Source organism: Heptranchias perlo, chromosome 24 (genome assembly GCF_035084215.1).
Source record: "Heptranchias perlo isolate sHepPer1 chromosome 24, sHepPer1.hap1, whole genome shotgun sequence".
NCBI lineage: Eukaryota > Metazoa > Chordata > Chondrichthyes > Hexanchiformes > Hexanchidae > Heptranchias > Heptranchias perlo.
The window spans coordinates 7,206,115-7,223,955 of record NC_090348.1 but is presented as its reverse complement, the minus strand read 5'-3'; the positions used below and the strand labels follow the sequence as shown (position 1 = coordinate 7,223,955).

Below are 17,841 nucleotides of genomic sequence, written 5' to 3'. Positions count from 1 at the left end.
TAGGGAAATGTTGGCTGACCTTACCTTGGCAGATTTCCTCAGGCTGTTAAACTTTGCCCTTACGTACTTCTGTTTCCTTTTGAACAGAACAGTCATTCTTTTGGTGACTCATGGTAGGGTCCTCTGGGCTCCCAAACGAGGGAATTGTCCTTTGCTGCACTACTTGCACAAGTACCTCGAAAAGCAGCATTAAAAAAATGGAGCTCTTTGTGTTCTTGACCAGCCCCTTCCAGGTTCCAAGAATTAAGGAGCACCTCTTTAAATATCAACGATATAGAAGTCAGTTATTCAAAGGATATGGAAAACCCTACTTCGCTTGGCTTGGTTTCTTGTTTTTTGACTATCTGGTTCTTCATCTAAGCTGAATTAAAACTTGGATCTCTGAGGTGCATGGGCCTGGTAAAATCACCATATTCCTCCTCATCTTCTCCCCCTTTCCATTCCCTGCCCAATAGATAAACAAAACAATTGTTTACTTGGTGTATTCTAAAATATCCCCTCCTTTGTTTGCAGAGGGATAATCATATTGAGGAACTTAAACATTCCATTGTTGAATATTCCTTGGTTGTAGAGGTAAGGTCCCTTTTTTAATATTTTAACAAAAAAAAAATAATTCCGGTCTAAATTCCAGTCTTGAATCCTTCTTAGGCCTTGAGAACGGAGAAGAGCAAGTTAGAAAACCAACTGCTAATGCAACAAGAGCTAGCATCGTAAGTAATGATCCCGAGCACCCAGTTAATTACAATGAGATGCCTGCAGTTTGTTTACAATCGGTTTCCCATAACATTGTGTCTGTAATTGTTCATAGTGAGCGCATTAATTCCCCAGTGATGCTCCAAGATGGACCTGACCTAACCGGGGCACCGAGCTCGTTGCAGTCGGAGCTGTTAAATGCTCAAAATATTCCTGAGGTATGTAGATTGAAGAGTCTTGACTTTGATTCTAAAACTTCTCAAATGAATGCTTCATGCAGTGAGTTGTTATGATCTGGAATTCACTGCCGGAAAAGGTGGTGGAAGCAGATTCAATAGTAACTTTCAAAAGGGAATTGGATATATGTACTTGAAAAGGAAAAATTTGCAGGGCTATGGGGAAAAGAGCAGGGGGAGTAGGTTCAAAGAGCCGGCACAGGCATGGTGGGCCGAATGGCCTGCTTCTGTGCTGCAAGATTCTATGAATACTGCCAGATGTAGTTGGGGTTTCCTACAAACGTTCTCCTTGTGTAGATTTATACAAAAGGAAACTTGCTAGGGAAGGCGAGGGAGACGGAGCATCACTTTTTTTACACACTTGTTAAAAAATGTAAAAGCAAAATTCCCAATTTGAGCATTGGTGAATTTGTGAGCTTCTGCTAATGGGCCATGTTACAAAGCTGAGGTCTATGCTATGTAATGTATGTATGCCTGATGCTCAGTCCCTGTTGGGGAAATTTCGTCTTTTTTTAAATGAAAACATATTCTGGTTCATTGCACATCTCGAAGAAAATTAATTCTGCACACTCGACTTGCCAGGACAGAGTGTTCAACATCTACAGGAGTAAACTGTTTCTTTTAAATGCTGAAATGCAATTTATTTCTGGTTGTTAAACTCTCAGTAGGTCCAAAATGGCTTTATATTCCCCATTAAGTTAACTCTTGAGTCTAAATACTTTGCCTGTACAAGCTCCAGTTTAACTGAATTAATTTGAAGAGGTTTGAATTATGTAAAGTGTGCTGTATCACTCTGATTCTTTAACATGATTTGTAATTGTTAAAACTATAAGACCATAACTCATCACTTTCTCCCATTCCCCTTTTATCTCCATTCTCCTCTTTCCCCCTCCCCCCACCATCCATCAACGAACAACTTGCCCCTCCATTCAGGCAGGTGAACAGTTCCCAGCCCTCGAACTAAAAGACTTTGCTTTATTTAGTACCTTTCATGACCTCAGGATGTCCCAAAGCACTTTACAGCCAATTAAGTACTTCTGAAGTGTAGTCACTGTTGTAACGTAGGAAACGCTGCAGCCAATTTGCGCACAGCAAGATCCCACAATTAGCAATGAGATAATGACCAGATTCTATAATTAGATTCTGACTCTTCTTTAGAACAATTTCTCATGCAAATGCTTTGGATGGAAGTGACTTTTCTTTTAAAATCATTCTCTCCCCTTGATGTGTACCTTTGCTTGGTATCACCAATGTGTTAAGACACAGATGGGGGTAGAGAAGCATTCAGATTCCTGCACTATCAAATGATTTTGTTGCCAAATTGTCAATGCAACTGCCACTAATTTATATAGTGCATCTGGTATTGCTAAAATTTATTTGTCACTATATATGTAAACTTGAATCATTTTCAGTTGATTATTTCACATTTATTATATCGTATGCAAACTTCTTTTTTTAAATTTGGTTCTTTAAAAAGGATTAAAGTTGCACCAAATTCAACATGTTGGAATCAGTGTGAAAATATTTGAGGTGCCTTAAAATAACTCTTAAATTTTGTTTTCACTGGCCACCTGGTGAGTTTGAAAGCTCTATTGCAGGAAAATAGGCCGCACATGCTTTTATGACTTGTCAAGTTATTTTGGGAATACAGTTCTGAAACTATTGGGCTAACATTTCAAAAGCTTTCCAAGCTATTTGTGCGCATTTCTCTTTTGAAGATGAATAGTCCTGAATGGTCGAGGGTCTCCAACTGTAATATGACAGCCCTCGATGAGACACTGGACAAGGAGGTGCTGATGTTGCTGCAGGGACCTGGGCTGGAGCAGGCAGCTGTGGAATTCAAAATGATCACAACACAAATGGTAAGATGTTCATTTAGTTAAAACAAACAATGTCAGCTGGAGAGCCCCCTGATTGTTGCAGTACAGTTTGGTGCTGTGAGGAAGGCTGAATATAGGGCCTTAATCTACAGTGTCAGCCATGGCTCAGCAGTAGCACTGTGGTCTCTGCATCAGAAGGTTGTGGGCTCAAGACCCACTCGAGAGACTTGAGCGCATAGTCCAGGCTGACAATCCAGTGCAGTACTGAGGGAGTGTTGCACTGTCGGAGGTGCCGTCTTTTGGCTGAGACGTTAAACCGAGGCCCCATCTGCCCCCTCAGCTGGATGTAGAATATCCCATGGCACTATTCAAAGGGGAGTTCTCCCTGGCATCCTGGTCGATATTTATCCCTCAACCAACATCACTAAAACAGATTATCTCCTCATTATCCAATTGCTGTTTGTGGGATCTTGCTGTATACAAATTGGCTGCCACGTTCCCCTACATTACAACATTGACTACACTTCAGATGTACTTCATTGGCTGTAATGTGCTTTGGGACGTCCTGAGGTTGTGAAATGCATTTTATAAATACAGGCTCTTTCTTTGTTTTTCAGTTGTCACACAGTATTGATATCAATTTTTAAGAATCTAAATTTTAATATGTGAGGTAGTGCTGGCCAGAGCTGAGGCATGTCTGCTGAATGGCAGAAATTGAGGGGAAATCTTTTAATAGAGTGGGAGCATCTCTAACAAATTTCTTTCTTCCTCGTCCTCCAGTCTTGTGCCACGGTGGCCAAGAGGGTGACTAGATGATCTTTTCAGAGATAATCCAATTGGACTATACATTTCTCAGTGGGGTCCTGCTGCAGATGGCTTTGGAGTTGCCGTGTACTGCACGCTGGACTAATTCTGTTTAAACAGTCGTGCACGGATGAATTTATGGACTCCTCTGCAGTTACTCCCTGACCTTGCTGGGTGCTTGGCGCACACTCAAGACACCAGGAAACTTTGGCGCCAGCCATCGGGTTGCCACTGCTACTCCCAGAGCTACCTGCTTCTGCTCACTTGTGCTCTGTCTCACCCAGTACACCCTCCTGAAACAGGCCACCCAACCTCCGTGGGATGTGTGCACCCGTGCTGGTGTTTGCCGCAGGAAGACAGATTGACAATGCTGCAGGGACCTGGCTTCTTGGGCTCCTGTGGTTGTATCTTCAGGATCACCTAGTGAAACAAAAGAAAGAACGAACTTGCATTTATGTAGCACCTTTCACAACCTCAGGATGTCCCAAACTATATTAGTCAATTAATTACTTTTTGAAGTGTAGTCACTGTTGTTTTGTGGGCAATTGCGACAGGCCATTTCTACACAGGACAGGTCCTATAAACAGCAATAAGATGAATGACCAGGTAATCTGTTTTTCTTGGTGTTGGTGTGGAATGTTTGCCAGGACAGTGGGAGAACTCCCTCTGAGTGATGGGCACATTCTGCATGACCTGGTCTTATAAATATTTTTTGGAAAATATAAATGGAGAATACCTCAGGGAATGGAGGTGGTGTTTTTAGTCCCATGCACAAGTCATCCAGTTCCTCCCAGGTAAGAGCTGGTAAGATGTTCCAGAGTGAAATTAAATCACGGTGAAGCCAATAAATGTACCTGCGTTCACAAGTTGATACATTGTCAAGCCGGTAAACTACTTTGAAATCTCCGCTTTGCTTGTCGTGAATTATTCAATGTACACAACTAAATTTCTATTGTCTCTCCTTGCCCCTCTGATCATGAAGGTGGTGACTTATCTGGGGTACTATTGCTGGCATGGCCATACTGTATGGGAGCCTGCACAGAGATTGGCAAACTATTAGATCACAGTTGTCACCTTACATAGAATTGCATAAAATTTACAGCACAGAAACAGGCCATTCGGCCCAACTGGTCTATGCCGGTGTTTATGCTCCACACGAACCTCGTCCCACCCTACTTCATCTCACCCTATCAACATATCTTTCTATTCCGTTCTCCCTCATGTACTTACCTAATTTTCCCCTGAGATGCATCTAAGATATTTGCCTCAACCACTCCATGTGATAGCAAGTTCCACATTCTCACCACTCTCGGTAAAGAGGTTTCTCCTGAATTCCTTATTGGATTTATTAGTGACTATTTTATATTCATGACCCCCAGTTTTGGACTCTCTTACAAGTGGAAACATTTTGTCTACATCTACCCTATTAAACCCCTTCAAAATTTTTAAGACCTCTGTCAAGTCACCTCAGTCTTTTTTCCAGTAAAAAAAGAGCCCCAGACTTGTCCTCAACTGGCCTCTGTACACAAATTGACAGCAGTGGTCAATCAGTAACAGTTGGGAGCAGGAATCCTGGTTTGGACCCCTCACTGAACACTGAAGCTAATTTGTCGTTCCCATCATTGCTCTGTTGAGGCATAGAGCCGTGATCAAACCTGCAACCTCCTCCTGTACAGCTCAATGCCACATCCTGTGCATTTACTCAATGACTTATTGAAGGAGCTTTTAAGTTGTTGGTGTAAAATATTTTTCACAAACCGCAAAACTCTCTTGTCAAATAATTAGGATTTATTTTGTCAAACGGCATTCAAAATACTGTGTAGAATCCAGGACAACTTGTGATTGGCCAAATGCTATCGCAGCTCAAACTGTAGTAGGACAAGACGTCTGTCTAAACCAGTAAAAGGCGCACATAGGACTAATGTCAGGAAGCTCCCTCCATAGCCTCGCCCCTCCCTATCTCTGGTAACCTCCTCCAGCCCTACAACCCTCCGAAACTTTGCGTTCCTCCAATTTTGTTTTTTTGTGCATCCCCCACTTCCTTTGCCCCACCATTGGTGGCCGTGCCTTCAGCTGCCTAGACCCTTAGCTCTGGAATTTCTGCCCTAAACCTCTCCGCCCCCCCTCTCCTCCTTTAAGACTCCACTTACAACCTACCTCTTTGACCAAGCTTTTGGTCACCTGTCCTAATATCTCCTCATGTGGTTTGGTGTCAAACTCTGTCTGATAACGCTTCTGTGAAGCACCTTAGGACATTTTACTACATTAAAGGCGCTATATGAATGCAAGTTGTTGGTAGGTGATTTACAGGTCCATGTGAATGGTTTCTACGATCTAGAGCTATTCCCAGGAATGATCTCTGCTCTTACATTGCGATCAAATAACCGTGAATGTAATGCAAGCTGTTTGTCCCATTTGGGGGCAGAAGGACCACTGAGATCAAAAGTGAAGCCCTCCCCTTTCAGCAACTGTCTTCTAAACATATAAATGTCAAAATATTTTGCAGACAACTGAGCTCTCAGAAGAAATTGAGGCACTGGTGACGTGGTTGAAGCAAATCGCTGAACTGGAAATAAACTGCAAAGATCTGAATGAAGCTAAGCTTGAGGTAAGTCTCGCATGATAAAGTCTACTCGGGACTCCTCTTGCGAATGAGTGTGTCAGTCTTTGAAGCGGAGTATTACGTACATGTGGTTTGTTTTAAGCTCAGAGCGAGTTGGTTTTAACCAGGTCTGCACCTGATTGTACTGATAAGGTTGCTGTGTTGCGATCAAGAAAGACCTGGTTTAATCTGTTATGTGATGGACTGGGTTGACTTTGAATCATTGTTCATTTGAGATGTTAGTATCATAAGAAATAGGAGCAGGAGTGGGCCATACGGCCCCTTGAGCCTGCTCCACCATTCAATAAGAACATGGCTGAGTTTCAACTTCAACTCCACTTTCCTGCCCGATCCCCATATCCCTTGATTCCCTTAGAGTCCAAAAATCTATCGATCTGAGTCTTCATTTACGCAATGAGCACCCACAGCCCTCTGAGGTAGATTAAATTAGATTAAAAGATATGGCAAACATTTAAAGAAATATTTCATAATTCTCAACGAATATACATTCCATTGAGGAATAGAAGCCCCCACAGGAAAAGTGATCCATCTGCGGCAAATTAAAGAAGTTAAGGATAGTATTAGTTTAAAAGAAGAGGCTTATAATGTTGCCAAGAGTAGTAAGCCTGAGGATTGGGAGAGTTTTAGAAACCATCAAAATATGACCAAAAAATTGATAGAGGAAGAAAATAGAATATGAGAGTAAACTGGCAAGGAATATAAAAACAGATTGTAAGAACTTCTACAAGTATGTAAAAAGAAGAGAGTAGCGAAAGTAAACATGGGTCATTAGAGGCTGAGACAGGAGAAATTATAATGGGGAACAAGGAAATGGCAGAGACGTCAAACAAATATTTTGTATCTGTCTTCGCAGTAGAAGACACGGAAAACATATCAAATAGTGGGGAACCAAAGGTCTAATGAGAGTCAGGAACTTAAAGTAGTTAATATATGGGAGGAGGACACAGTCTGCAAAGGGATATAAAACAGGTTAGGTGAGTGGGCAAGAAGGTGGCAGATGGAGTATATTGTGGGGAAATGTGAGGTTATTCACTTTGGTAGAAAGAATAAAAAAACAGAATTTTTTTCGAATGGTGAGAAACTATTAAATGTTGGTGTTGAGAGGAATTTGGGTGTCCTTGTACACGAAACACAAAGTTAATATGGAGGTACAGCAAGCAATTAGGAAGGCAAATGGTATGTTGGTCTTTATTGCAAGGGGTTTGGAGTACAAGAGTAAGGAAGTCCTGCTGCAATTGTACAGGGCTTTGGTGAGATCACACCTGGAGTACTGTGTACAGTTTTGGTCTCCTTATCTAAGGAAGGATATACTTGCCTTAGAGGTGGCGCAACAAAGGTTCACTAGATTGATTCCTGGGATGAGAGGGTTGTCCTATGAGGAGAGATTGAGTAAAATGGGCCTGTATTCTCTGGAATTTAGAAGAATGAGAGGTGATCTCATTGAAACATAAGATTTTGAGAGAGCTTGCATGGTAGATGCTGAGAGGTTATTTCACCTGGCTGGAGAGTCTAGAACTAGGGGACATAGTCTCAGGATAAAGGGTTGGCCATTTAGGACTGAGATGAGGAGGAATTTCTTCACTCAAAGGGGTGTGTCAGTCCCTGTTTTGAAAACTTGATTTTCTGCAAACAAAGTTGGTGTTGAGAGAATTATTTTTTTAGTATGCCCTGATTTTGTTGACAAATGTAAAATTTTCCTTCACTTCTGATCTTGATTAGTTAATTATAGGTTTAACCCTCTTGGTATTTAGCCCAGGGATTTGGGAGGAATGCAGTTTTTGATTTTTTTTTTGTGCATGAATGTTAACTGCCCTTAAGGGAGGGCTGGCGCCAGTTATGTTAAATGGTAGAAATCGAGGACTTTACCCAGCAAGCATTCCAAGCGTGACATCCTTGGCAGGAGACAACATTTGCGAGGGGCTGTAGAGGAAGAAGTCTTGGGGCAAGGGAGGCAGTGGGGCGGGGGAGGGGGGTGGTGTTAATTGTCTGCCATGGCGCCTTGACGATATTACACTGGATGTATTTTAATCATTACTGCAGGGTACATACAATGAAAGCGCCACGGTTACTGGTCAGTTCAGATTTAAATGTCTCACCTTTTTTAAGTCAAGAAGAGAAGTGAACAAGATCCCAGCCGTTTGCTCCCAGATTCCCAGATCCCAGTTGTTACGTTAAGTCCATGAAGAGAGACCTGTCTGTATCAGTGGCTCCATCGAGCTGTGCAGTTGCCCATGAGACTGTCTGCACAGGTGTCTCATTTACAAGTGCATTTGGGTAAACTTTACATTGTCAAGTGGCCATTGTTTGTAGCCTGTGGTTGGATGCCTTCTTCTGAAGTGGCTATAAATATAACCTGATGTTTGCAGAAGCCTTTCCCACATCTCCCACATCGAATTAAAACCCCCGATTGTAACTCAGTGAGTGTGTGGCATGTGCAGGCCGAGGCGGGTGAGTAAAACCCCCATTACGTAGGCAACGGGAGGATTCGATCATTTTAACCAAATTACAAGAGGTTGCATAAATTTGGCTTGTGTTCCCTTGCATATAGAAGGTTGAGGAGTGATCTGATTGAGTTGTTTAAAATGATGAAAGGATTTGATAAAGTAGATAGAGAAATTATTTCCTCTGGTGGGGGAGTCCAGAACAAGGGGGCACAATAATAAAATTAGAGCTAGGTCATCCAGGAGTGAAATCAGGAATACTTATTCACACAAACAGTAGTGGAAATCTGGAATTCTCTCACCACCCCCCACCCCCCCCCCCCCCCAAAACCGTTGTGGATACTGGGGGTCAATTAAAAATGTAAAAACTAAGATTGATAGATGTTTGTTGGGTAAGGGTATCGAGGGATATGGATCAAAGGTGGGGCAATAGGATCGAGGTGCAAATCAGACATGGTCTGATTGAATGGCGGAACAGGCTCAAGGGGCTATGTGCCCTCCTCCTGTTCCCATGTAACTCCCTGGCCTCATTAACATTTCCAGGGATCGGACTCCCTTTCGAACCTGACGGGAATTGTTATCTGGCCAGCATTGCTGCTCCCCCTAACTCACAAGGAAATGTTATACAAAAGAGATTGAAACATTAAACTTACCTGACCCCATTCTTGCCTCTCACCAACTTTCACTGGCGGGTCTGACACTATGTGCTATTCACACGAATCTAGGTAAAAATCACAGGGTCAGAAAGATGTCATCAGACCCCAACTCTTAAATATTAATAAGGCCCCGCCTGCCTCAGGTGGGGCCTTTCCAGTGACTAAAAGCAGTGGGGTAAAAATGGCGGCAGCCGCAAACGCAGCGGGAAGTACCCGACTGCCATTTTAACCGCTCGCCCGCCAGATTCCCGCCAGGCAGGTGGGCAGGGTTAAAACTGGGCCTAAATTTCTAGAGTCCCTGTGAACTTGCGGTAGCACTTGAGATTTGTAATGCCAGTTTGGATCAGGGTCTCCATATGACTGATCTGACTCTGAAGCTTTGTAAAATCAGAGATATCATTTCAATGTTCTGGTTTTAGGAATTTTTTAAATTTTTGAACTTCAAACTAAACTTTTAGGGACCATCTTTGAATTCAATTCAGTTCTTACGTAGACTTTCCAACAAACAAGAATTAGAGCCTTGTTCCACAGATTGTTCTATTACAGGAATAACCTAACAAAAACACTCTAAACTTCTGCTGTACCTGCCCTCTTTTCCCTCTCGCTTCTTCCCTATTCTATTAACGTTCATTTTTATTTTTATTTAAATGTTCTATTCTAAATTTTTTTTTACCGTTTTGGTTTGGACTTGTTTTAAGTTTAAAATTCAGGTCTTGGCTTCTTGGCGAGCTCTACCCTTCCATCGCGGACCTGGTTCTGATTCCTGGACATTATTGAAGTTGCATTCATGCCATGGAGTCAATTTCAAACCAACCTGATTTTCATTCAGTTTGATCTCGATGAAAATCGGACAGGTTCTATAAAGGGCGTGAGATCCATTCCATCAAATTACACCCCAGGTGATGAGGATAAATATCTACCTGCACACCAGTGGATTTCATTTCACTCCGACACTGCAGTTATATTGTAGATGGAGCCTGAGTTCAGATCCAGCACCTGCCCCTGACGCCAGAGTGAAGAGGACGTAGTCCCGTTGTGTTTCGCTTCAGATTCCGTTCACACGCCACAAGTTTAGCATTGGTGCCAAACCGCTTCACACAGACTCTAACCAGGTAGTGCGGATGAGTTGTAAATCGGCCCCTGACTGGAGCTAGTACTGAGAAAGCAAGAAAGAACTTGCATTTATACAGCGCCTTTCACAACCTCAGGACATCCCAAAGGGCTTTACAGCCAATAAAGTGCTTTTGAAGTGTAGTCACTGTTGTAATGCAGGGAAACGCGGCAGCCAATTTGTGCACAAGAACCCACAGAGAGCAATGAGATAATGGCCAGATCATCTGCAGCAACTCGCCAAGGCTTCTTCGACAGCACCTCCCAAACCCGTGACCTCTACTACCTAGAAGGACGAGAGCAGCAGGCACATGGGAACAACACCACCTGCACGTTCCCCTCCAAGTCACACACCATCCAGACTTGGAAATATATCGCCGTTCCTTCATTGTCGCTGGGTCAAAATCCTGGAATTCCCTTCCTAACAGCACTATGGGAGAACCTTCACCACACGGACTTCAGTGGTTCAAGAAGGTGGCTCACCACCACCTTCTCGAGGGCAATTAGGGATGGGCAATAAAAGCTGGCCTAGCCAGCGACGCCCACACCCCATGAACGAATAATAAAAAAAAAATCTGTGATGTTGGTTGAGGGATAAATATTGGCCAGGGCATTGGGGAGAACTCCCCTGCTTTTCTTCCAATAGTGTCACAGGATCTTTTACGCCCAGCTGAGAGGACAGACAGGCTTCAACTTAACATCTCATCCGAAAGACGGCACCTCCGACAGTGCAGCACTCCCTCAGTACTGCGCTGGGAGTGTGAGCCTAGATTTGGTGCTCAAGTCTCGAGTGGAACTTGAACCCCTGACCTTCTGATTCAGAGGCAAGAAGTGCTACCCACTGAGCCACGGCTGATCAGTGTGTAGCTTGAACATTACGGGTCCATTATTCACATGAAGTGTTTTGGCTTTTTTTTTTTGTACCTGCGTTCTTTCCTAACTCTGAAGCACTACACGGCCCCTGCCAGTGCCAGCCTTTACTCTTGGGAGCACCAGCCTAAGCAGTGAGATCTTGGTCCTTTTTTCTTGTCAACAACAAACTTTTTTTTCCCACTTCAATCCTTGTTGGTGGATGTGACCAGTTCCCGCTCCACACTTCCTCCCTTGTCCCTATCCACCCTTCCCTACAGATTTTGCTTCACACTCTTGACTCCTGATTCAAACCAGAATTTACACCTCAACAACCTCAATCTTCTTCCTGCAGAAGGACAACCCAGATGCTGAAGGAGAGGAGGAGGATGGCCAGACTACAGGAGCAATATTTTGAAGCTTGCACAATTTTAATTTGCTGGACTTTTGATCAGTACAGGGCTCTGGGGAAAGAGCAGGGAAGTGTGACTAATTGGATAGCTCAAAGGGCCATCACAGGCATGATGGGCTGAATGGCGGCCTCCCGTGCTGTATGATTCTACGAACAGGAGGAAGCTGGGAAATCTGAATTAATTGTTCTATTTGACACTTTTATTTTATTGCTTAATTCCTAATCAATGAGTTATTGGTTGAGCTATTTCAGACATGGTAGCATTATGCAGTGTTCCTCACCTGTTGCTGCATTTATTATTTAACCATTTCCCCCTAACTCCTTCCCCTCTTATTAGTGAAGTGCATCATATTCACTAAGCATTTTTTCTGCAAACCACCAAACTGAAGAAACAATATTTTGAATTCCCCTGATTTAAGCCTATCGCTCAGATAGTAAGGAGTGTCGGCATGACAATTACCATGGGGAGGGAGAGGGAGAGGGTGGGGACTGGGAGCCGTGGTGAATGGGGGACTATTTAGTTTCTCTTCCCATTCTTTTCCCCCCCTTCCCCCCCCACCCACACACACCCTCAAGTATATTAATTCCTACTTTTCTACCAGTCAGTTGCCAAATTAGCCTTCACATAAAGCAGTCGTTAACCATTGCACTGTGTGCCATTCTTACTGTAGTTTTGCTGTTTTAGTTTGCAGTCCAATAAGGAAGTTGGTTTTTTTTTAAGGGGAAGTAACTAAAATGAACTCAACACTAACTTCTCTGAGTCAGGTGGAAATGGAATGTATTTCTTTGCTCTACTTAATGCATCTCATTTAATCAGTAGTCGATATGCCAGTGAGCGAGCAATGATTAGTTTATGCAGTGTTTGAGTGTTCCTAGTCTGTAGCTACATTTGTCTTATTTTAACCATTCCCCCCAATGTCCCCCCACCAAACTCCTTCCCCTCTTATTAGTCACTGGCTTGAAGTCCTGAATATGAGTGAAACTAATTATTTATCTCTACCTTTTCTTTCAAACCATTTCTCGCTCTCCCATTTTTGTTGTGTTGCATGTATACGCTCCATTCCTCGGGCTAAGGAGCAGGGGCCTATTGACGCACAGGCCTGTGGGGCCTGTACCCTGAGGCCCCCGGTATAACTCAGAAAAGCCACCGTGCAACAGCTGGATCAGTTTTGTATATTGCGATACGATTCGTTTTATTACTAATGCAGTGTGTAAACATTCGATGGGCCTATGTCTTCGCGCATTTTACTACACGTTTGTACTTCAACGGATCAGGTGGGGGCGGTGGTTGTGGAGTGGGGTCCCCAGATGTTTTTGGTGTGCAGAATTCTTCATCTGGTGTTGCTAAGGAGGCAAACTGGAAAACGTCCTCCCAGTCCCCTGGCACTCTGACCTGCCCATTAGGAACTTCATGGGTGGAACGAGGTGAATTTTTTCTCCCTCATTTGCACAAATTATCCCCCGTGGCAAAATATCAGGAATTTCTTTCTCTTGGGTTGGGGCCTGGTGCTCTACAAGTGGCAGGTCTAATTTATTGCTCTATCATTTTATAACACCATCCACTTCCTACCACCCACTTCCTGTCCCTCTTCTAACCTAACTTGGTTCTAATTGACTAAAACTTCCCTACTTTTACTTGCATCTCCAACTGTTAGATAAGATGTGCAAGGTGAACGAAAAGGTGAATTCAACTGCAAAACTTTGCTATGTGTTTAGTTATATATCTTCTAAAGTCTATGGTCTGCCCAATTTTGGGTGGTGGGAGAAGAGAGACAGAGAAAAGCACATTCCTTTTTTTTAACTTGGGCTTTTAAAAAGGCTTTTTTTTTTATTCGTTCATGGGATGTGGGCGTCGCTGGCGAGGCCGGCATTTATTGCCCATCCCTAATTGCCCTCAAGAAGGTGGTGGTGAGCCGCCTTCTTGAACCGCTGCAGTCCGTGTGGTGACGGTTCTCCCACAGTGCTGTTAGGAAGGGAGTTCCAGTCTTTTAAAAAGGCTACGGGTAATTTTTTTTATTATCGGGCGTGAAACAAGTGATAGCGAATCGGCAGCCATGTTTTACACCTCAATGGAGAAAAAGATCAGATGGGTTGTAAAACGGGCTATCGATTTGCTTTCAACTGTTTTTCGCCTGGCGATGAAAGATAAAGTTGACCCCTGCTGAGTTGAATCCTGTTGCGTGCAATAGTTTGGAGGGACAGATTGCCTATAATTGAGCTGACGCCCACAACCCTCCCAGATCTCTGCGTTGCTCCAATTCTGGCCTCTTGAGTCCCCGATTTCCTTGGCCCCACCATTGGCAGCCGTGCCTTCAGCTGCCTAGGCCCTAAGTTCTGGATTTCCCTCCCTAAACCCCTCATCCTTGCTGTCGCTCCTTAAAACCTACCTCTTTGACCAAGCTTTCAATCACCTGTGCTAATATCTCCTTACGTAGCTTGTTGTCAAATTTTATCTGACTACGCTTTTGTGGAGCACTTTGGGACCTTTTATTACATTAAAGGTGCTTTATAAATGCAGGTGTTTGTTAACTCTCCCAGCATCAACATCTGGATTCGGCAGCGAAAGGAAAATTGCTTTACGCTGTCGCTTACATGGCAGATCGGACCATGGAAGTGCTGCTTCAGAAGTAGTGTCGTTCTTAATCAGCGCTCCCTGATTTGGCCGCCTCATTATTTGGTAACAAAACCCAACTCTCAGTTTACCTTTCATTTATTTTTTTCTCACTGTTCCAGCACCTGAAGGATAATTTGCAGGAGAGAAGACGGCTATGGCTCCAGAACATCCATGCCTTGGAGGAACAGAAGTTGGCCACAGACCGGGAGTACGTAAAGTTGGCAAGCAACTTTCGCAGAAGCAAAACTGAGCAGGTGCACCTGAAAAAGAAAGAAGTCACCAGGTGCGGATGGTGAAATAGGAAATTCTGATTGTGTTTTGGAAAGGTGATGTTAGGCAAAGTTTTTCTGCTCAAATTTAAAGGAGTCTGTGCTGGGTAATGACTTCTGCTTTCAGGGGCTTAGAGGGTTCAATTAGAAGGACAGGTTGCATACACTAGGCTTGTATTCCCTTGCATTTAGAAGGTTAAGGGGTGACCTAATTGAGGTGTTTTAAGATGATTAAAAGATTTGATAGGGTGGATAGAGAAACCATTTCCTCTGGTGGGGGAGTCCAGAACAAGGGGGCATAACCTTAAAATTAGAGCTAGGCCGTTCAGGGGTGATGTCAGGAAGCACTTCTTCACACAAAGGGGAGTGGAAATCTGGAACTCTCTCTCCCGAAAGGCTGTTGGTGCTTAAAAATTTCAAAACTGAGATTGATAGATTTTTGTTGGGTAAAGGTATCAAGGGATAGGAGACCAAGGCAGGGTAGATGGAGTTGAGGTACAGATCCGCCATGATCTAATTGAATGGCGGGGCAGGTCCGAGGGGCTGAATGGCCTACTTTTGTATCTAGTGTCTCAAGTCAGTACAAACTGCATGCCGGGTTAAGATCCATTACAAATCCCCAACAACACGTCATAACTGCTGGCACTTTCCCAGTTTAGTGCCAAATGAGGCGGTGTTGACTTGTGGCCCCTGGATTAAGAGTTAATCCGTTCAAATTTGTATAATTTACAAGAAGAAACATGATCCTGCTCATCTGAGCTGAATTTGAAATAGAGCCCAAGGAAACGAAAGGGATTGTTCACCACACCAGTCAGTCAACTGTTTATCAGTTTAAGAACTGATCACTCAATTGCAGCTACAACTCACATACATATAGCGTCTTTAATATAGAATAAAATGGCCCAAGGCGCTTCACGGAGGCGTGAATGAAATGGGCCGAAGGCAAAGGAAGGTGCACAAGAGGCCACGGGCGGAGAGTTCGGAGGGTGGTGGAGAGGGGGGAGTTGTTGGAGCTGGAAGAGGTTAGAGATAGGTAGAGGCGAGGCCATGAACAGATTGAAACACATGGATGAGGATTTTAAATTGGAGGCGTTAGGGGACCAAGAGCCAATGTAGATCAGCGAGAACAATGGGTAAGTGAGACTTGGTGATAGGAGTCGATTAGCTGAACAATATGTGCAACTAATGCAGCCTTGAACCTTTCAGGTTGTGTGGTGACTTTCCTCCATTGTTTTTGCTTACATTTTATCCTTCTATCAATAAGGTCATACTCTACAAACAGCTATCAATTCAAACTTGGTTATGTGGAATTGGTATTTAAGGAATATACACAGTGGGTGTCGATGTGTTTTCTACAATATGTATATAATTTTCATTTTTGCACTGTGCTAAATATTTGGGCCCCAGCCTCGAACAATCTGCTTGCCGATTAATCTGTTACTGAACTCTGTGTTCTGTTACGCTATTGTTTACTGTTCTTGTTGAATTCAAGTAAATATCCTTGTTTTAAATCCACTTGTGCGCTGAGAAATTGTCTATCCAAATATTTTGGTAAACATCTATTTATTTTTAATTGGTGTCTGTAGACTATTTGGACAACAATTAAGGCCTTTTGGTGTCACCAATGAGTAATGGTTCTGGTGTCAGCCTAGAGTTGATGTCTAGCACTGTGGGCTTCTGGCTGTCAGCCCATAAGAACATAATAGGAGCAGGTTTAGGCCAAACAGCCCCTTGAACCTGCTCCGCCATTCAATAAGACCATGGCTGGTCTACCAATGGTTCAATCTTTTATAGGTCAGGTCAAACTTTAATGTTTAGCGTTCTGCTAGGCTGGTTGAAAAACAGACCCTCAAACCCTCTTTTAAAGCAGTTTTTCCAGCAAATCAGAGGGAAATTTTGATTTCAATCCCAGAATAGTGGGGTCCAAGGAAAAAATGGGAGATCCTGTATTTAGACATAAAACAAAGGCTAACAGTCAATCTAGAAGAATAGTGAAGAGAACAGGAATAGAGAGTATCAATAAAAAAAATCTAACTTTAGAATTAGTGTATTAATAAATGCGACTAATGCAGCCTTGAACCTTTCAGGTTGTGTGGTGACTTTACCGCAATAAATCACAGTAAAAAATCTAATGGGGAATTTTTGATTGCATTGTGAACTGATTTTTTTCCCCCAATTCTCGCAGTGGTTCAAAGCTTCTGACAGTCTAAATGTTAACATATCACTAACAAAGGAGAGATAAAGAAAAGACAGCGTGCTGCGTGAGTTGCTAAAGAATTGGGATTTTGTTTACTAGCTTGTCCACGACAAGCTTAAGTTTGCTAGTGTAAGTGCTGTTTAGCTTGCGTTATTTTAACAGCTGGGGGGAGCGGCAGAGTTTCGGCGTTTGTAAGTGTGCAGTGATAACGAGTGCTTTGGGGGGTCCCAGAAGGTGGGGATTGCCACCAGATACCCAGGTGTGCGCTGCTTTAATGTCACAGTGAACTTGTGGCTTTCTGCTGGTTCGACAGGCTGCAGGAGCTCCAAGCCCAGAAAGAGCTAACGGAGAAAGCGGCGGCTGCCTTCAAACTGCAGCTGCACCAAGTTTGCCAACAGCTCGAAGATCTGCAGAAAGAGGCAAGTTTGTGTTTCTCAAAGTGCCAGTTTTGGTTTGCGTGTGTCTCTCTCTCTTGTTTCGTTTGAAGTGATAATATCTCGATCGTTTTGAGAAGAATTCTTTCACTTTTGGAACTATTTTGAAGTATTGTGGCGTTCAGTATTGAAGGAAGTGAGGGAGTTTGTGTATGTGTGTGGGTGGTGTGGGTGGTTGCTTGCACATTTTAGGCAGTTTGTGTATTTTTATCAATTTTAACCATAGGTTTATTTTAGCTAACTGGTCTTAAAAAATATACCAACAAAAAACAATTCGTTTTATTTTTTTTAAATGTGCAAATGGAACTGTATCAGAACCTAGTTAAACTCTCAAACACCGATATGTGTGAGTGTATCGTTTAAATTTTTACCTAATGAGATGCAGCAAACCAGTTTTTCATGCTGTTACTCAGGTCTGTAACCAGGACACTGCATTTGCCTCAGTCTGGAAAGAGACTGAAGTTCTACAGTACGAGCTGCAGGAAGCAGTCGGTGAGAAGCGGAACCTGCTGTCTATAAATCGAGCTCTATCGGACTCCGCTGAAACACTTCAACAAAAGCTAAACCATCAGCAAAGTAAGTAAACTTCGGAATGGGTCTCCACAGCCTGTGGTTTGGACAGACAGTGTTCCTAATTGTTGTTTTGTGTTCCTGAACACACAGCCGGCTAAATATTACTGAAC

General features: G+C 43.2%; 1 protein-coding gene across 6 annotated transcripts in view; it reads left to right on the top strand.

Moving 5' to 3' along the window:
* Positions 1-17,841, top strand: part of lrmp (lymphoid-restricted membrane protein) — a 140,131-nt gene that overhangs the window by 45,046 nt on the left and 77,244 nt on the right. For all 6 annotated transcript variants that reach the window (XM_068004689.1, XM_068004685.1, XM_068004684.1 and 3 more), the window contains 8 exons: positions 514-573; positions 649-710; positions 809-911; positions 2,648-2,791; positions 6,060-6,161; positions 14,378-14,541; positions 17,038-17,143; positions 17,572-17,734. In XM_068004689.1, coding sequence (XP_067860790.1) covers positions 514-573; positions 649-710; positions 809-911; positions 2,648-2,791; positions 6,060-6,161; positions 14,378-14,541; positions 17,038-17,143; positions 17,572-17,734 — 904 coding nt within the window. The remainder of the gene's footprint in view (positions 1-513; positions 574-648; positions 711-808; positions 912-2,647; positions 2,792-6,059; positions 6,162-14,377; positions 14,542-17,037; positions 17,144-17,571; positions 17,735-17,841) is intronic.